At 58.4% G+C, this 19,544-nt stretch overlaps 1 protein-coding gene across 2 annotated transcripts; it reads left to right on the top strand.

Moving 5' to 3' along the window:
* The first annotated feature begins 1,097 nt into the window (after window positions 1-1,097).
* On the top strand, window positions 1,098-19,407 carry GRTP1 (growth hormone regulated TBC protein 1). Of its 2 annotated transcripts, XM_047082008.1 has the most exons (8): window positions 1,098-1,147; window positions 1,403-1,554; window positions 7,116-7,274; window positions 9,480-9,604; window positions 11,863-11,959; window positions 16,687-16,859; window positions 16,940-17,125; window positions 19,107-19,196. In XM_047082008.1, exons 1-8 carry the CDS (start codon window positions 1,110-1,112, stop codon window positions 19,194-19,196), a joined length of 1,020 nt encoding a protein of 339 aa, XP_046937964.1. In that variant the 5' UTR covers window positions 1,098-1,109. The 2 variants fall into 2 exon arrangements, with proteins under 2 accessions (XP_046937964.1, XP_046937956.1); XM_047082000.1 differs by lacking the exons at window positions 16,687-16,859; window positions 16,940-17,125 and having other exon boundaries at window positions 19,107-19,407.
* The last annotated feature ends 137 nt before the right edge of the window (window positions 19,408-19,544 follow it).

Raw genomic sequence — 19,544 nt, 5'->3', positions numbered from 1 at the left:
TCTCCCTGATTTGACAAGGTTTTCACGCCCCAGTGTTGAAATCTCAGGAGAGTAATGGTGCTGGCTCCCAGGGCTGCCCCTGCAGGGCTCAGGGCGTCAGGGCCCCAGGACTGCTCAGGGCGTGCCTTGATGCCTTTAGTTTTGCTGGTGACTCCCCTCCCCCTCGCCCTGAGGAATAAGATTGCAGACAGCACCTGGCCTTGACTCACACGCCCAAGATTCTGAACACGTTATTGGAGGGGTGGCTGAATAGGGAACCCCCCCGTTCTGCCCCCTGTGGGGGCGCCCCCTGAGCTGTGAACCCCCAGTCACCCCAGATGACCATCCTGCAGGGTGGTGCACAGCCAGCCAATTCCCGTGACCATGTGACCCCTGGCAGGGTGGGGGCTTTCCCAGGCAGTCAGGGCAGGACTGGAACTCGGGACCCCCTCCCCAGCCGGGTTTGGGGAGGCAGGAAGGAACAGGGCAGGTCCCCAGGTGGGTGCAGGGATTATACGCTGTTCTCAGGTCTGAAGTGAAGACTGAAAAAAACAAGTGAAAAGTAAGACTTGCTCTTTTCCGGCACAAGGAAAATTAAAATAGGGCTCATAGGTCAGAGCGCTGACCTTCGGATCGGCCAGGCACTGAAGTTTGAAGGTATCTCAGGAGAACCTCAACTCTATCTCCCGCCTTTGCTCAAAGCCCGGGAGGCCTGAACGGAGTGACCTACCAGGAAATACCGCCCGCCCACCCAGCCAGCCAGCCAGCCAGCCCGGGGGGGGGGGGGGGGGCGGCGGGACGCACACCTTGCGCTCCAGACCGCCCCCCGTGGCCCCCTGATCCCGACCCCAGCCTCCCATCCCGCACCCCTCCCTCCGGGCTTAACACCTCCCACGCTCCCAGCTCCAGCAGCTCCGGACACCGCCCTCCGCGGGGGCCGCGGGAGCAGGTGCAGCCCCGCCCCTCTCCCTCCCGCTGCTCATCCCTCGGGCCCCGCCCCCCGCCCCGCCTCCCGCGCCCGCGGCCCGGCGGAAGGACACGCGCTCCGGTCCAGGGAGGGAGACTCGTACCCCTCGGCGTGCGCCCCGCGGTCCCCGCGCCCCCGGGCGCCCCCTCCCCGCCCTCCCGGCATGGAGCCTGCGGGGCGCCCCCGGGACCGGGTCCCCAGGTGGGCGCGTGGGGGCCGGGGCGCGCCTCGGCCAGCCTGGGGTGTGGGGTGCGGGATGGGGACCTGGGTTGTGGGGTGCGAGTGGGTGGGGAGCGGCGGGGAGGGCCGGGGCGCGCCGCCCCCCGCCCGCGGGTCGGTCGCGGTTCCCGTCGCGTCGCCGCCCCCACGCGCGCACGCGGCCTCGTCCCCGCGGGGACCCAGTGCGCGCGCGAAACTTTATTTAGGGCTTACAGGTTCCTTTTCTTCTCGTTGCAGGATCGATCCGTACGGGTTTGAAAGGCCCGAAGACTTTGATTATGCAGCTTATGAGGAGTTTTTTTCCGCCTACCTGGTGATACTCACTAGAAGAGCGATGAAATGGTCCAAACTTTTGAAGGGGGGCGGAGGTGTCCAGAAGAGCGGTACAGGTGGGTCGGGGGCCGCGGACCGGCCAGAGCTGGTTCTGAGGGGCGGGGTCTCCGTCCCTCCCCGCCTCTCCCCCCCTCCCTGCCTCAGCGCGGAAGCCCCTGCCCGGTGGCCTGCCCAGCCCAGCTCTCTCTGGGCCTGGCGCCTCCTCCAGGCCTGCCCTCCCTGGCGCTCTCCCTCCTGCGGGTCTGGGAGGGCAGGCTTCCACACCGCCACAGAAGCCAGCCCCTGCCCTGTCCCGCCTGTGTTGACCTCTGGCTGCTCGTCTGGTTTCTGGTGTGGTTTGCTTTCCTCTGGGAATCACATTCCCCTCCCTGCCCCAGCGTTGGCCTCTACACTTGCTTCAACGTTTGTTGAATGAATGGAGTGTTTTCCCCAGGCCGCAGATAAGGAGACGGTGGGGACCTGCCCGAATGTGGTGAGGCCCTTGGGAGGTGTATGCTTCCGGGACTCAAGATAAGGGTAGGGCTTTCTGAGATATGGCTTTGGTGACCAAGAACGGTGAGGGCAGAGGTCAGCGGCAGGGACAGAGCTGTGTGACTGGTAGAGGGGACGTAATGAGAGCGTTCTGGTCTTGGGCCCAGGGCTCCATCACATGACTGGGCAGAGAGAGGCCAGCTGTAAGAGTTTTTTGTTTTTTTTTAATTCACTTTTGAGAGAGAGAGAGAGACAGAGAGCTCGAGTTCAGGTGGGGTAAAGAGTCAGAAGGAGAGAGAAAATCCCAAGCGTGCTGATGTGGGGCTGCATCCCACAATCCTGGGATCGTGACCTGAGCCGAAATTAAATGTTGGGTGGACGCTCGACTGACTGAGCCACCCAGGGGCTCCAGTAAAAGGGTTTTTAAGCAAGAGGGTGTGACAAGGTCAAGTTTTGCTTTCAAAGGGGTTGGTGAACTAAGGCCCAGAGCAGCCCCAGTACATAGTGAAGTTGCACAGGGTTGGTGGGGACAGGTTGATCTTGGGGGTGGGGCGCTCAGGGAGGAGGGAGAGAGGCTCTTTCTCAACTCTGGGCCCCACCACCCACCTGCCTCTCCCTTGACCAGGGGCCCTCCTCAGGGCTGTTACTGCTGGGGGAGTGTTCAGGAGCGACTCAGGTGAACTAGCAGTTCACACAGTCCAAAGGGCCAGGAGGGGCCTCAGGCTGGTCCCCTGTTGCCAGGCAGACCTTGGATGCTGCCAGCGCCCTGTGCGCTCCCTGCAGGGATCATCCCCCAGCGCCCATCCCTGCGTCGCCTCTGTTTCCATTGGCATGTCTGCCTTTATTCTCCTTTCTGTTTATTCTTAAGAGTTGATTGGTCTTTTGTTTTTAAAAAATACAAGTGTATAAAAGTAAAGCTAATTTGGATCCATAGTGAAAATCTGCATCACGTGAAGTACCAGGGGCTCTCCTCCTGGCCCAGCTGTTGGGTCAGGCAGAGGCCATTGCTGACAGCACCATGCGTCTCCCACGCACGTGTGCAAATGTGGCGGCTGGCCCCGCAGGCCGGGAGTTGGCGGGAACGCGGGAGAAGCCTCCCGTGGCTGACCCTGGACCCGGAGGCTGGTAGCACGCAGTCACTGAGACGTGCCTGCGCCTCAGTGGCCCTGTCTGTGGTGTTACCATCTGGTTCTAGCCTTTCCCTGTCCTTCCCTTTGGAGGACCCTCAGCATCTCTGTCCTAAGCCGCATGTGGCGCCAAGTGTCTCTTTTCCAGCATCTGTTCTGTTCAGTGTGCAGAACCTTCCAGATGCTCGCCCTTCCTGTCTTTTCCAGTTGTCTTCCTTGGTTCAAAGGTCTTATCTGGTTTCTGCTCCTACTTTCTTTGAGCACTGGTGTCTGTGAGCTCTAAGAATTTCAGTTTGGTTTACTGAAAGAATTCTCTTTTTGTTTTAACATTTCCTTGACTTACATAACAGACTGTGACTGCGGTAAAGAGAGGGGCAAAACAGGTTTGGAAGCCAGAGTGTCAGCTTTGCGATGAGCCTCGGGCCTGGGGGAGGGCGGCCTGGTGTTCCCTCAGGAAACAGAAGCACAGGTCAGTCTGCAAGAGGTGTGTGGTTCATAGGGTTCAGCGGCCCCGGGTGTCGTGGCTGGTGCTGGTGTGGTTTTGGGGCAGGACGGTTGGGGAGCCTGTCAGCACCTGTGCGGCTCTGTGGGAGTGGCTGTGTGGCACAGACAGGAGTGGACGAGTTATTCCAGAAATGAGAGTCCAGTTCTGTAGTCACACTCAGCTGACTGTCCTGCAGGGACCATGACATCCCAGGGGGGAAGGGCCTTGGTGGGCATCGTTCTGTGACCTCAGTGACCGGGTCTTGTTGCTTCGTTGTCCTGTGTAGTTTTCTGTTTTGGGGGACTTTTGTCTGGATGCCTGCCTTCCTGTCACCAATAACACGGTCACCTCCGAATCTTGGCATCAGCATGTCTCTAGGTGGTCACCAGAACTCACTGGCCCGATTCTGCCACATGTGGACACAACCAGTGTTTCCTCTTTGTTTTCTTTTTTGTCCATAGCAAATACCCACCAGGAGCACGTGAGACAGGTCGATCCTTCTCCCGTAGCCTAGAAGAACGAATTCAGTCCTGCCCTGGCCCAGCCATTGCTCCAGCTCACGTCCCGTCTGAGGGCGGATGCTGCACTGCCTTCTGCAGGGTCTCAGCTCTTTCCTAGTAGCTGCAAATGTCAGCAGCATCTAAGTTAGAATTAAGTTGCAAACACCTCTTTCCAAAGGCAAATACCAATAAATACAGGGATTTGCTTAACTTTGTTGGGACAGACAGTTGGAAGTGATTTGTCTGGGGTCCACCTTGTTTAAAGAGATGCCCTCCTCATCTTCCCAAGGTCAGGAATGCTGCCGGACAAGTCCTGCCCTGAGGAAGGGGTCAGTGGCAACAGCCTTTGTCCCTGGAAGCTGTTGACACAGCTCAGCCTCCTCGGCCACCTGGATCTTAGGCCGGGGCCCCGTGCTTCACCCCCGTCTGACGAGGAAACTGAGGCCTCCTCCAGGCGGGGCCTGCGGGTCCCAGTAGAACCCAGTGTCCGACTCCAGTGAGGCGTTTAAGCATCTTACAGGTGCCTTTTTTTTCTACTTACAAATTTATTTTGTAGTGAAATACGCTCTTACTAGTTATACTTCTGTGAGTTCATGGGGAGGTTCGTGTCCCCTCAAGACTGAAACCAGCCCACGTCCTTAAACACTTGCTCCTGCTGCCCCTGTGGGCCCCGTGCGCCGCCTGGGCGCTGGGGCCTCTGAGAGTGTCCCGCCAGCGGGCCCCACGGCCCCAGGCCTGTGAGGCCGGCTCCCCTGTGCCCTGATCTGGGGGATCCCGTCCTTCTTGCCTCCTTGCTGAGGAACACCTCGCTCTCCCGGGACCACGTTCGGCAGCTGCAGGACCTTTGAGCCGATGGTATAAACAGCCGTGCAAGCACCTGTGAGCATTGAGGCTTTCCTGAAGCAGGGTTGTGGGCTTGGAGCCGAGTGTGGGTCTCACCCCCCCACCCCCGTGGCCGAGCTCTGCCCACGGTGACCCGGTTCCCTCGTGCCCTGCTGTGAGCCTTCCTCGGAAAGACTGTTTTGCCCCTTCTGCCCGCAAGACTTTCCTTTGCAACACTGTTGAAACGCAGTCAGCTCTGCTCCTGTGGTTATTTCTGGAGTTTCCTTATGCTCCGCTGCCTGCGAGTGGGGCGTGAGGTCGGAGGTGAGCCCCCCACTCGGCGGCTCCTCTGGTCCCCCTGGGGATTGTTGTGGTTCCAGGCGTCAGTTGGGCTGGAGGCAGCCTGGGGTCTGCGTGTCCCCCCTTTGCACGTCTTCAAGTTAGGCATCCCCGGCCGCGGACTGGCCCCTGGGGGTGGCCGCAGCATCTGCCTGGCTCCCTGCGGCCGGAGACCCCCGCCCAGCTCCGGCAGAAAGCGCGGCAGGCTGGAGGCAAGGCGGCCCCAGTGGCTAGTGTCCTCGGTTCACGTGACCTCACCAGCGTGGGGACGCCCCAGAGGGTCTCTACTCCCTGTGGCTTCCGCCCCTCATCCCGCACGCACCTGCTGGGCCTTTCCTGCCCACATGCGCCCTCTGGAAGCTTCGGCTGAGGCCGCATCCGTGGTGGGTTAGCGCAGAGTGCGAGTTAGCGGAGCTTTATCAGTGCTTTCCGTGGCAGCTCTTCCTACCGCAGTTTTCTGTGATACGCAGCTGGCGCCACAGATGCTTTTCTCCTTGTAGCAGATCGTGGACTTTCTTTGATTGTACGGCCTTTTGTTTTTTCTTAAAATGCATTTTTTTAATGTTTATTTTTTGAGACAGAGACAGAGCATGAGCAGAGGAGGGTAGAGAGAGAGAGGGAGAGAGACACAGAATCCAAAGTAGGCTCCAGGCTCTGAGCTGTCGGCACAGAGCCCGATGCGGGGCTCGAACTCATGAGCTGTGAGATCATGATCTGAGCTTAAGTCGGATGCTCAACCAACTGAGCCACCCAGGCACCCCTAATGCATTTCTTTTTTTAAAAATGGTATTGTGGGGCGCCTGGGGGGCTCCATTGGTTAAGCGTCCGACTTCAGCTCAGGTCGTGATCTCCTGGTTTGTGAGTTCAAGCCCCGCGTCGGGCTCTGTGCCGAGAGCTCGGAGCCTGGAGCCTACTTTGGATTCTGTGTCTCCCTCTTTCTCTGCCCCTCCTCCGCTCTTGCTCTGTCTCTGTCTCAAAAATAAAATAAACATTAAAAAAGAAAATAAAAATGGTATTTGTAATGTAATATGGAAGGAAAATAATAAAGTTTTGAGTATTTCCTTCGGTGAACGGTTTTGAGGGTTAAACTGAGGTCATTAAAAGCATGGTGTTGCACCCCTGGCTTCCTGTAATTCACTTGAACATCGTCTCACAAATCTTTCCTGTTTACCTGGGAAACGAGTGAGCAAGTTGTTACCTGAGGTAGCTTGTGGTTCTTGGCTTCTTTTCCTACGTGTTTCTATGGTCGCTAGACAATCGATGATTCCTTTCTCATGTATTTATTTTCAGTAAAATATCCCTCCCAAAGGAAGTAGCTCTCCACTGACACAAGTCAAGTGCAGAACAGGACACAAACACCGGCCGCTGAGTCCCCCGCCAGGGGGTCACACAGGCTCCCAGCCTGGGACCCTGCAGTCCCTTGTCACCTCCAGGGCTGGACCATGCACCTGCGCCTCTGTCCGTGCCCACAGCTGTCCCTCTGGCCCTCGCTTCTGCTTCATGCCTCGTGTCCCCTCACTTGGTGCAGCTTCTGTGCCTCCGGCCTTCCGGGCATCTCCTGTGTGTAGAGCTTGTGGGGCCGCCTTGGGCTGCAGTGACTGATCCTGGCCCTAGGGGCCTGGCCCACTGCCTCCCGCACGGTGTGCTGATGGTGAGGGAGGACGGGGGGCTGCCCCGTGCAGGAGAACGGTCTGTAAGGAGTGCACGCAGCCATCTGGGTGGGCATGTGCAAAGTTCTGCGTCTTCTCATGTTTGACATGGGAGAAGCCAGGCAAAAGCATTGAGGTCGTGCCCTTTGCTCTCAGGCTCTGCCAGGCTCTGACCCCAGGCCACACTGGTCTGTCCCTGACTGCAGCCCCTGCTTTCCATTTCAGTGAAGCGCTATATCCGGAAAGGTGTCCCCCTGGAGCACCGGGCCCACGTCTGGATGGGGGTGAGCGGAGCCCAGGCCCGGATGGACCAGAACCCCGGCTATTACCACCGGCTACTGCAGGGAGAGTGCAGCGGCAGGCTGGAGGAGGCCATCCGGACAGGTGAGTTGCGGGCGGGCGCGGGGGGCACGCAGCCCCCCAGGAGGGAACTTGCGCTGTTACAGATTGCCCACTGCTTTTAATTTGGAATTTTATTTTTCTTATGGGAAAATCAAACCTTGAACATTCGTGAGGGGAGAACAGTGTTTTTCACTGATTCAGCAAACACTAGACGCCAGCCAGCTGGGAAGGTCAGGGGCAAGGGCAGGGGCAAGGGCAGGGCCGGTTTCTGCAAGAAGACCTTGCTGCAGGCTCTGAGCCGGCAGTCATGACCGGAGGGTAATCGCTGGGAGGGCTTTGTGCTGATGGCAGCGCCCTGGGACTTAGGGACACACGCGGGGATGTGTGGCTGGTGTCGAGCTCTGGGTGCCGACGGTGCCCCAGGCACTCTCAGTGACCACACAGGCTCACGAGCTCTTAGATGTTCCAAGTGCTCAAAACAAACGTTTAACCCTTATAAACTGAATAATTTAGATTCTTAGGAAGTGTGACTGACCGTCTGATTTTGCTTTTGAGAAATACACCCTTAAATATAAAATAATTAAAGCCCAATTAATTGAGTGTGCTGAGAGGTGGGACTCCCTGTTGGCGGTGAGACTGGGGAGTGTCCCCAGCCCGGGGAGGGGGTCCCTTGCACAGAGGCCACGCGTGTCAAGGAAAACAGAGTGTTGCTGTTGGTTTGAAAAATGAACTGAAAGGCTCTGTTTTAGTGCCGGTGTTTTTGGATAAAAATGTCTTATTGTGGTAAAACATGCATAATAGAATTTACTGTTCCACCTTCCCAAACCGAAACCCCGTCCCCATGGAGTGTCAGCCTCTCCCCAGCCCCCGGCCCACCATCCTGTCGTGTCTGGCTCGCTTACCCTGGTGAGGGGCCCTGGAGGCACATCCACATGGCAACAGGCGTCAGAATGCTTCCTTTTCAGGGCCGGGTCCTGTTGGCTGTGAGGACAGACCCTGTTTTGTTGGTCTGTTCTGTTCTCCGCTGATGCGCGCTGGGGTCGCTGCCTCTCCTTTTGTGGGTTTGCTGTTACGAGCATGGCTACACGGAGATTTCTCTGAGTCCCTGCTTTCCAGTCTCTTGGCGTGTGCCCAGCAGCGGACCTGCTGGACCATCGTCGTTCTGTCTGTTTTCTTGAGGGGTCTGGAGAAATTGCTCTGCAGGGACAGCGCAGTGGAGTATTCATAGGGTGCATGCGCAGACTGGACGTCCCTGTCCCACCCACCTCTGAGGTGGGAAGGAGGGGCTGTCCCAGGGAAAAATTTCAAAACATCTCCTAATCAAGGGTAAGAATGAGAATGGGCTTGGGACTGGTCACTCAGAGTCTGAATTAGTAAAAAAAACAAACAAGAAAACCAAAACCAAAACACCGCTAAACTCCTGGTGGATTCTAAGTTTTTGGGATATTTAGAATTCCAAGAAAAAAACATTTTTGTAAACAAACACACAATGGCAAATAACGTCCTTTGAGGCACTAATACTTCCTGTTCTGCTTAGGTCAGTTCTTTTATAAGCAGAGGTGCGGCTCGGAGACCAGAGGGAGGCCCAGGAGCGCTGCCCGAAAGCTGTGTGGGGGCCGAGGGGCCTGCACAGCAGGTCCGTTCCAGTCATCAGCCATAGCCCAGCGGCAGACACACCACTAATCTAATCCAAGTGGGGTCACTAGGTCAGAAAAAAGAAGTACTTGTGTCATGCACCCACACCTCCCTCCTTCTGCCCGTGTGTGGGCTAGCTCACAGAATCAGGGTCAGGTCTGCGGGAGGTTCCCACAGCGCCGGTGAGGAGGACGCAGGTTCTGATGAGCAGACAGTTCATTCACTTCTCAGTGTCCGGTTTTGCCGTTTGTCTCTGAGGGATTCTCGGGGTGTTCTGCCTTTCCACAACTGGAAAGATTTTCCAGTTTTGTGTTGCCTGTGGTCCTAGAGTTAAACAACCCCCTGGCTGGGGTGGGGGGTGTTGGGAGGGGGGTACAGACAGGCTGCATGGCGGGGGCTGTGAGGAGAAGCGGGATACCCTCCTCTTCAGTCCTGACTCCCTTTGCTGTGGCCTCAACCGTGGACGTGGCAGGGGCTTGTCCACAAGGGCGACCAGGGTCGAAACCTTTGCTCACACCTGCCAGGTGGGATTCGGGGTACCCCCTGTGGTAGACATGAGGGTTACATCACAGGCCGGTCTTGGGTAATCCTGTGTTGTGAATTTCCCTGCAGATATGAACAGGACCTTCCCGGACAACGTGAAATTCCGGAAGAGCGCGGATCCCTGTTTACAAAAGACCCTGTACAACGTGCTGGTGGCCTATGGGCGCCACAACCAAGGTGTGGGGTACTGCCAGGTGAGCCCCCAAGGGAAGGTGACAGCGGCCAGCAAGGATGCACTAACCCTGTTCACGGGCTCCCTAGTCATGGTGCCTGTGACTTTGACACATTCCCCAGGTGGAAAAGTGGTGAAACATATGCTTAATGACTTATTTTGATGTCAGAAGGGGAGGGCGGGGAAGGTAGGAGGTCACTTAAGTGGCCTCAGGGCTGTAGGTACTGAATGAGTGACTAGCACCTGCTGGGCTCAGTGCGGGGTGTGTGTGGGGCGCTCCTCCCATGCTATTTCTGGGAGTCAGATCTTCCCCTGCGATGAAGGGGACAGCCTGCATCCTCACCTGCCAGTTCCTGTCACCTTGTGAGGACATGCACTGTCTGGGGTGTCAGGGAGGGAAAGACAAGGGCCCACGTGTGGAGCCACAGAAGTGCCATTGGCGAGCCTGCAGGGGATGCGGGACGTCCCGTGTGGGCCTGAGGGGCTGGAGGCCTGCCAGTGTGCTGGCTGCTTGGGTGCCTGGAGTTCTGCTTCCCGCTTTGGTGCTCCTGCTTCTAGGGCTTCCCAAGGGTGCTGGGATCTGCGTGGGGACTTTGTAGCCCACCCTCTCAGGCGAGGCTCCAGGGGCTCGGCGGCTGGGTTGGGGGGCCATGGCTGCAGTGACGGGAGGGGCAGAGCATCTTGCAAAGACAGCAGCAAAGGCGCAGGCCAGACAGGCTGTTTTCTCAGTGCCCTGGAGCCTGCCCGCGGTGCCAGGGGAGGAAGTCAGGATGGGTAACTGGCCGTCCTGGACGAGGACCGGCCTGTGGGAGCCGGGGAGGCTGGGCAGCCAAGAAACCATCTTTATGTTATTCCACTCGCTGTTCTTGTAGGTTTTAAAAACAGCGTTAAAACAACCCTTACAACTTTAAGCGTGAGCGCGATGTGCAGCTCATTGTCCGTATCTGTGCACACGCGGCCGCGGGGACAAGGTCTGCAAGCTGAGTGTCAGGAATGGGAGTCTGTTCTCCGTGGTCGGAGGCGGGGTGTGGGCAGGCTGGTGCCCCCGCGGCTGAGGGGTGGTCTGTCCAGGCCCCGGCCGCTCGTGGTCTCTGGAGAGCTCTGGCGTGTGCCTGCCTCTTCACGTGGCCTCTCCCTGGGTGGCGTGCGTGACACTGGGTGACAGAGGCTGGATTTTCCCCCTGTTACTAGAGGAGGGCACATTTTAGAAAGCATTGGGAACAAGGAAGGAAGTGGAAGTCGTCTGCAGTGCAGTCACGCAGACGCTGGCCCGCTGTGGGTGAGCCCTGCACCTGCAGCTCGCAGGTGCCCTGAGCCTCCCTGGCGGTCTCCCTCATAGAAACTGTCTGCAGCCCTGAGCGTCCCGCCACGCTCTCGCGGTTTTACAAAATACACTGTTGGCTTGGCATCTGCTCCGATGCAGACTTGAGCACTCGTGTCTGTTGGAACACCTGCTTTAGAGGCTGGATGTAGGTGTCATCCGGGCTGAAGGAGGTGTGGTCTCGGGTGGGGGGGGGGAAGCCTGTGGGGGTCTGAGTGGTGTGGTTGGGGTGGGGTGGGGTGGGCAAGGCCCGAGGGGGTTCTGAGTTGTGTGGTCGGGGGGTGGGGTTGTGAGGCCCGAGGCGGGGGGTCCGAGTGGTGTGGTCAGGGGGTTGGGGGAGATGAGGTCCAAGGGGGGTCTGAGTGGTGTGGTCGGGGGTGGGGTGGGGTGGGCGAGGCCCGAGGGGGATCTGAGTGGTGTGGTCAGGGTGGGAGGATGGGGGGTGCAAGGCCAGAGGGGTGTCCGAGTGGTGTAGTCAGGGCGGGGGGCTGAGACCTGAGGGGGTCTGAGTGGCGTGGTCAGGGTGGGGGAGTGGGGGGGTGCGAGGCCCAAGGGGGATCCGAGTGGTGTGGTCAGGGGTGGGGGGGGCTGAGGCCTGAGGGGGGTCTGAGTGGTGTGGTTGGGCGGGGAGGGGGGGTGTGAGGCCCAAGGGGGGTCCGTGGTGTGGTCGGGGGTGGGGGGGGCTGAGGCCTGAGGGGGGTCTGAGTGGTGTGGTAGGGGGGCCGAAGCCCCAGGAGGGTCTGAGTGTGGACTCCAGGGCCGTGACCCCGACAGCTTCTTCACACAGATTTGTGTTTCTGCCTTCTCGTGCTGTGTGTGTCACTTGGAGGGCAGATCTCGATCTTGCACCAGAAGGTCGTTCCGGAATTGCGTGGTTTTGGGGACAGCAAGGGACTAGCAATGCGTCATAGCCACCGAAGGTGGCTTGAGGTGGCTCAGGACCCGTTTTCTTGTTTCAGGGAATGAACTTCATAGCAGGCTACCTGGTCCTCATAACCAAGAGCGAAGAGAAATCCTTTTGGCTGTTAGACGCGCTCGTGGGAAGAATACTGCCTGGTGGGTTGAACACACCTGTGACCGTTTGGGCCCTGGTTGCACTCTCTCTGTTCTGCAATTTAGCATGAACTGTCTGTGTCGGGTGCTGGGCTTGGTCCCCAGGCTGCCCCGTTGTGTGGAGGCTCGCAGGGCCCAGAATCAGTGAGAGGTCCACTCGGCTTCCTGTAGAGTTCAGAACAGTCCTAAGAGTGAGTCGTTGTCAGCTGTAACTGTTATTGGGATGAGAATCATTCCTTCCAATTCATTGATTAATAAATAGCACCGGTTTTAGTAATGCAGTGTGGACACTGATCGCTTTGGGAAGAGAAGTGGCCAGAGCCGTCTTGGGTGGGAGAAGACCTGTGCCCTCCACAGCCACGACGGTGGTGACCAGACCCAGCCTCGTGCTTGGCCTGAGGTGGGCATAGCTACACAGGGCATGTGCAGCCCGGGGAGTTCTCATGACCACTGGACGGGTGAGCTCTGGTTCTCCCCTCCAGCATGCGTGCCCTCAAGTCGGGCTGGAACCGCCCTCACCACCCTGGAGAGCTGGCCCCAGCTCCGGGGTGCCCGCAGTGACCACAGCAGGAGTCGGCTGTGATTTCTGCCTGGGAGCATACAGCATGTTTCCGTGTCCTGAGTCTCGCCTCAGCACAGCAGTACCACACGGGCCCAACTACTGATCCACTTTACAGATGAGGACCCTCGAGCCTTAGATGCCGTGGCCGTCAGATGTTGGCACGTGCCTCACGAAAGAGTGAACCAGAGTGAATCAGAGTGGCACCATTACGGAATGGGGCCTCCTCACACTCCAGTGCCACTGTTCGCCATGGCACGGCCAGCAGCCCTCCTGGATAGGCCGCCTTCAAGGGGCAGACCATCCCCATGTGCATGACATCTCACCATCCCAGCTCTGCCTGGGGAGGCCTGAGCGGCAGGTGCAGGGAAATGGCGAGGAAGTGGCGGGGCGGGGGGTTGGTCAGGGGATCTTCCAGATGGAGCGATGGCTGAGCTGTATCCACTGAGACCTGTCACATCCCCGGGTTGCTCTGGGGCTTGGGAAGTTTCAGCGAATGAAGACACAGGCGGGAGGGGGCAGCAGCAGCCATGGCACAGCCTGAAATTGTCACAGAGGGGCTCTGGGCTGGCCCTGAAGGGCAGGTGACTGCACAGGCTTGTGTTAGCCCCTGAAATGTCCTTTCCCATCCTCGCGACGTCCCGTCGGACGACACTGCAATCAGGACTGAGAGGGCAGAGGCACTGCTGTGGGTCACTGGAAGCAGGCTGGCCTGGCACCAGCATCTTGCTCCCTAGTTTCTTTCCTCGTCACACAGAAGCAGGGGGCCCGGGAGGTGGCACGCTGGTCACACACGCTGAGCTGTGCCGGCCTCCCCGCGGCACAGGCTTCCAGGACTGGTAAGTCAGAACAGAAGCAGTCAGAAAGACGAGCCGAGACGAAGGCTGGTTCTCTGGAAAAACCGACACAACAGACAGAGCCTGGCAGGACAGATACGTGGAAATGGAAAGGGTGCTGGAATTTGAAAATCTTCAGGGGTTTTTAAGAATCTCAAGAGAATACAAGTAAGACAAAGAGGCCAAGTGGAAAATTTTGAGAAAAATACTGCCTAACAAAGCTGATTTAGGAGAAAGTGGACCGTCTGAAATGGCAATACTGTCATCGAACCTTGAAGGTGTGGAGAATTTCTGCGTGCTTTACAAATCTTTCAGAAAACAGAAAAGGACACACTCATCCGCTCACGTTGTGGGGCTTGTGCCATGTGGCCGTCACACAGATCTCATGGAAGCACTCACATGCGCAAATCACACTTGTGGTGACATCAGCCGCTTGGACCTCAGTGGTTCTTTTATCTGAGGAGGGTTTATCTAGGGAACCAGGGAGGCCTGAGGGAATATTGGAGATTTAACGTCCTGTCCTGCCATTACAAGGAAACGGTATGGAGACCAGAGGCGAGAGCGCAGAAATCAATTGGTCTTCCGACCTATGAATCTGGGGGACTTGGGGCTTGAGGTATATCGATCAGTAGGGAAAGATGGCCGTTTGCAACATCCTCTGTGACACCTGTGTACATGGAAAACCCTATTCCTACTCCAGGTGGATTCAAGACACGTGAAAAAGCGGAACTTTGACACTCAGAAAATGTGAGAACAGCCTCGTGATTGCTGAGGAGGGAGGTAGGTCTTGAACAAAATTCCAAAAATAGAAGAGACAAGATTGATAATTTTCATTACGTTAAAATTAAAAACTGACTTTGAGATAAGACCTTGCAAGGAAAGCAGAAAAGAGATGGTGTCTGTGATCACACAGCGCACACGTGAAGGGTCCCTACCGCTCTGGGTAGGAGCAGCTCAGTAGGAAATAATAGGAGGCCTGTGTGGCTGAGAGTTGGGAAGACCGGCTGAGGTCTCCCACGAGCGAGAAGGTGCAGGGACACCTGTGACTAGGCCAGCAGAGCCGCCCCTGTTTCAGAACAGCTGACGTGGGAGGGAAGTCGTGTTCTGGAGCACCAGTACACGGTGTGTGCACGCCCTGAACTTGGCCTCCACATGCAGACCCCGCCCTTCCTCCACCCAGCCTGCCTCTCTCGGGTCAGGCCGCTGTCCTGAGCAGTCACCATTCGGACCAAGGCATCCAGGGAAAGGATGAGGGAACAGGCCTCCTGGGCCTGCAGAGACGCGGGTGAGGCCCTGGCTGACGGTGCCATCGGGCTTCAGGAACGGACCGGAGCGCCGTCTGGGATGTCACATCGAGCAGAGCCCAGTGAATTAACACCCTGGCGTCCCGACAAGCTGGTGTGATCTGTTTCCCCTCTGAACACAGCTCAAGACAGAAGGTGGTCCAAGGGAGGACCAAGGCACCTTCCGTCGGGGAGACTCAGGGGCCCTGGGAAGCAGAGCAAAGGTGTGAACACCACTGGAGCTGCCGTGTGTCTCCCGTGTCCTCTTGACGACCTTGTCCTAGGGGGTCGCCCTACCTGCGGGCCGTATCTCACCGCCTGTACCCTGTGCCCATGGGGTGTGCTTTTGCTTTTGGGGGGCTGGAGAGCATTGGTTTTGGAATTAGATGGCACCCCCTTGGATCCCAGCTCTGGCAGCAGTAAGATGGGCTGGTTCTAAATCTGTGCCCCAGCCCGGCTCAGCCCTCCAATGTGCTGACGTGGCCAGGGCGCTGTTTGCAGAAGGCTGCTGTCCCTGAGGCGAGGCCCCCGCCAGGCCTACTGAGGAGGCTCCTTGTCCTGTGCTTAGCTGAATGCTGGCCCGGAGGTGTGCTTCTGCTCAGACGGCCCAGAGGAGCGGGCCCCGGGCTCCGGGCTCCATCTGCCTTCGGCGTCAGGGCCGGACGCGGCCAGGAGGGTGAGGAGGTCAGGTCTCGGGGTTCCTGCCCTGGTGACCCCCAGGCCCCGGGGCAGTCAGGGTGTGAGCTGGTCGGGTCTATTTTTGGAAGGTGCTGTAAGCCTCTCTGGGGCCAGGAGTGAGGCCACCTTGTTGGGAGCTCAGCAAACCCTCTTAGCGCCTGAAAGCTTAACCCCGGCTGCCCCAGGGCGTCACTTGGAGAACTGGGTCGCTTGCAGGACACTCTGAACGGACTGCAGAGGCTCTTTGCTCCATCTCCTGGGGGGGCCAGGATGTTGCTCAATTTAAGAAGAGATGATAGATGCAAAATGAGGATATGAGCAGGAAAAACTTGTAAAATCCTTGGTGTTCTGTTTTTAAATTTTTTAACGTTTATTCATTTTTGAGAGACCACATTAACAGCAAAAACTAAGCATTAAAGTCTATAATACGTGCCTTTAATGAGCAAAAAAGTTCTCTGGGAGGACACATGCGTTCGGAGAAGACACACTACGGGCAGCGTCATGCTGTCTGTCCAAGTGCGTGGTCCCAGCCAGTGGGGACCGCCAGCTGCCAGCCGGTGCCCAGGCCTGTGGGCGGGAGGAGCGGAGCGGCCGTGAAGTCACCTTGGTGGGCTGTGCTTTCTGTGCTCCTATGGTCTGGGGCCCCCAGGCCACGAACTCGGTTAAGGCATTTCTCCAACTTAAGCTATCGGGTCTCATTGTGATGAACAGGAGAGCCCAGGCCTCTGGCTGCCTCTGTCCTCCTGCAGTCAGAGGGGTGGGGATGTCCAGCCCCTTCTAGAATGCCAGGAACTTGACCCTCCAGTGTGGAGAGAGGACGCGGGACTGATTCTGAGAGCAAGGGCCCCGTCCTGTGCAGGTCACTGTCAGCACTGTCCCCGCACCTGCTCCTGTGTCCTGCGGCCCCTGCTTAGCCAGATGGCATGTCCATGCTGCTGGCCGGCCCTCAGCGAGGGCACCAGTGTGCTCACACTGACGAGCCCGTCCCCAGAGCTTTCTCATCTTCCCAGACCGAAGCTCTGCACCCCCAGCCCTGGGGCCCACGGTCCTACGTCCTGTCTGTGGGTGTGGTGGCTGCAGGGATCTCAGCCGCACTGGTCCAGCGTCTGGCTTTGGTCCGCACATCTCGTCCTGGGGGCTCACCCTTGCTTGTGGGGCTGAGGACAGTTCCGCCCGCATACACGGCACACTTTTGTCCCTTTGTCTGAGTGGACACTTGCTTGTGTTCCCCCTCTCGGCGCCATGAGCGCAGCCGTGCAAACGCTTCCCGCCGGCGGATTCTCACCGGTGCATGGCGCGGCCTCGCTTTGGGAGCCGCCCTCTCCTCTGCTGGGAAGGGCGCTCAGCCACAGCCCTGCTCTCCTCGTGTGGCAGATTACTACAGCCCCGCAATGCTGGGCCTGAAGACAGACCAGGAGGTCCTGGGGGAGCTGGTGAGGACCAAGCTGCCAGCGGTGGCGGCCCTGATGGACAGGCACGGCGTCCTGTGGACCCTGGTCGTGTCACGCTGGTTCATCTGCCTGTTCGTGGACGTCCTGCCCGTGGAGGTGAGCGCGGCATGTGCCTCGTGGGGACTAGGGCCGTGTGAGCCCCCAGCCGGTGACGCGCCATTTCTGTTTGTCCGCAGACGGTGCTCCGAATCTGGGACTGTCTGTTCAGTGAAGGCTCGAAGATTCTCTTCCGGGTGGCCCTGACCCTGATCAAGCACCACCAGGCGTTTATTTTGGAAGCCAGCAGTGTGGCGGACACCTGCGAGCGGTTCAAGGAGATCACCCGAGGCAGCTTTGTGACCGAGTGCCACACCTTCATGCGGGTGAGTGTCGGGGCTCTGCTCCCGGTGCAGCGGCCTGGCCAGGCGTGCTGGCGTCCCCAGCCTGCCTGTCCCTGTGTCCCCTCTGGGCCTCGCCTCCCCCCTGCTGGGACCCCCATCGGGCTGGTCCAGGTTCACTGGGTCGGAATGCAGACCCATCTGACCCCTTCTCCTGTAGCCAGCGTCTTTGGTCCCAGATGGCTCTCCGTGGCCCCAGTGGGGTCGCATGTGTCTGTTGTGTGTCCTGCCCCAAAGGGCAGCTCCCCGATGCCAGGGCCTCCGTGCTGGGACCTGGACCTCGTGCAGACTGTGTAGATGACTCTGGTGTGCTGAGCGAACGGAGCAGGAGCCGTACCGACAGGCCTTCTGCGGAGGCCGATTTCAGGTTCTGTTCGGCACCTGAACCAGCCATCAGTGCAGGCAGGTGGCCCAGTTGTTCCCCCCGACCTCCCGGGAGGTAGCAAGCCCCCGGCTCTGCCATCAGGGGACAATCGGGTGATCTTCTGACGGCAGACTGCCCTGGAATCAGGACGCTGGCCAGAGTGCACCACTAGGGCTTTCTCCCACTGCGGGGACGTGGGAGCGCGGAGCGGGGTGGCTTTGGGAGCGGCCTGGGTAGAGGCGCAGAGAGGCCGGGGCCTCTGCCCTGAGGCACGGGGAACGAGGGGTCCTATTCTAGCCGGACTCTAGGCCACGGGATGACCAGTCGCCAGGGCCACACGCGCTCTCCGAGTGGCGGGCAGACGGGTGGACTGGCCATGCTCAGCAGCCTCAACAGAGTTGGTGACCGGCTGGGGACCGTCAGAAGCCTGCAGCTAACTCTTTGGAGCCCGTCCCACATGACACAACGCCTCATCCAGAGAGGGCAGAGGGCAGGGTCATGAGCCTGGGATTTGGACGAGGCCCCACCAGCCCCGTCTGGGCTCCGGCTGCTGGTGGCTCCTCCTGGGTGACACGGGGTTTTCTGTTCCCTGTTAGCGCATGGGCGGCTCGAGGTCTGGTGATGTGGCCGTCACCCCCGAGGGACCCAGTGCCCGCCCCTCCCCCACCCAGCAGCCACCAGTCTGCTTTCCATCCGGGTTTGCCTTGTCTGCACGTGTCAGGTACACCAGCGAGTCCGCGTGTCGCTGTCTGGCTGCCTTCCCTCCGCGTGACGCTTTTGGCGCCGTCTGGTTCTGACTGGCATCGTGCACGCTGGTGGTCACACAGTAGGTGCTCAGTCAGTGCGAATGTTTCTAAAGCACCCCAGGAGGCCGAGTGGCTGCCGGTACCGTGAGCCACCCGAGGGAAGCACTGTGCGTCATGGCCCTCTGACGGGAGCTGCTGGGGAGGTGGCCGGCGTGGGGACCTTCCCCAGCGATCTCTGCAAAGTGGAACACGGGTTTCTTCCCCGAAGCGCGGTACCTGCAGCCCATGTACCCTCTAGAGAGAGTCCCGCACAAGAACATCTAGAATTTTCTGGAGAGTAAGCAGGGCTCACAGGACTTGACTGATTCCCCCTTCAGGACCGTAAACACTCTGCCCCGGCCTAGGTGCTGCATAACACGTACCTGTGGAAGAATTCCTCTAATTTCTTCAAAACAAAACAAAACCTTTTTACTGCCAGCCTCACATCTGGCCTGGTTTGTAAATCGTGAATTTCTCAGCAGTAACTGTAGAAGTGATCGTTAAATTATTAGTATGCAGGAGAGATGTGATCGCATATACTACCCCCCCCCAACCCCCGGGGGACATCTTTCTTAGCGCGAAGCCCCTGTTCTCAGCAGACAACAGTCTGAGGCTCCACCGGCTTCCCACACTCCGGCCGCTCACCGAGGGCCCTGAGTGGCCTCAGAGCTGCCACAGGACCCCTCAGCTACAGCTCAGGGCCGCAGGAGAAGGGGCCGTGCAAGCCCTTCCCTTGGGGCAGCAGCGGGGGTATGGGGGGGCCACTGAGCTGAACACCTGTTGCTGGTTTTTTAAACAAATTCCTTTTGTGTTCCAGAAAATATTTTCAGAGCCCGGGAGCTTGTCCATGGCCACCATCACCAGGCTTCGCGAGAGCTGCAGGGCCAGGCTGCTGGCGCAGGGCTGACCAGGACCCCTGTCCGCTGTCGCCCCCGAGGCTTCATTTCCAGAGCTGTTTCCTGCTGTTTGGTGCCAGAGTACTTGACGTCTGTACACTTCGTTGTGAATGTTTTTCAAGACCGATTTAAAATTATGTCCTCCGTAACTCAGTTATGGCTATGAAGTCATGGATTTCTAGAAATGTATTTTTACTTGAGATCTTAACCTATAAAATGTGAGATGTGCATATTTAATAAAGCACGTGAACACCTCCGAGTTTGTGATCGTCAGCTCACCGGCTGATTGAAAATGAAGACCAAACCCGCAAACTGTCACTAGTGTTAACGCCAAATCCCTTCCTTTCTGTGCCACGGCA

Source organism: Lynx rufus, unplaced genomic scaffold, assembly GCF_022079265.1.
Source record: "Lynx rufus isolate CCGP_SWC_20201006 ecotype Redwood Valley unplaced genomic scaffold, mLynRuf1.p SCAF_1, whole genome shotgun sequence".
Classification (NCBI taxonomy): domain Eukaryota; kingdom Metazoa; phylum Chordata; class Mammalia; order Carnivora; family Felidae; genus Lynx; species Lynx rufus.
This window is presented reverse-complemented; position numbering and strand designations above follow the sequence as displayed.

Bases quoted from the DNA above. Each gene is read 5' to 3' on its own strand.
- GRTP1 (XM_047082008.1), top strand. From the start codon at position 1,110: ATGGAGCCTGCGGGGCGCCCCCGGGACCGGGTCCCCAG. The intron at 9,605-11,862 runs GTGAGCCCCCAA...TTCTTGTTTCAG, and splicing joins AAGGTGTGGGGTACTGCCAG to GGAATGAACTTCATAGCAGG. The intron at 16,860-16,939 runs GTGAGCGCGGCA...GTTTGTCCGCAG, and splicing joins TGGACGTCCTGCCCGTGGAG to ACGGTGCTCCGAATCTGGGA.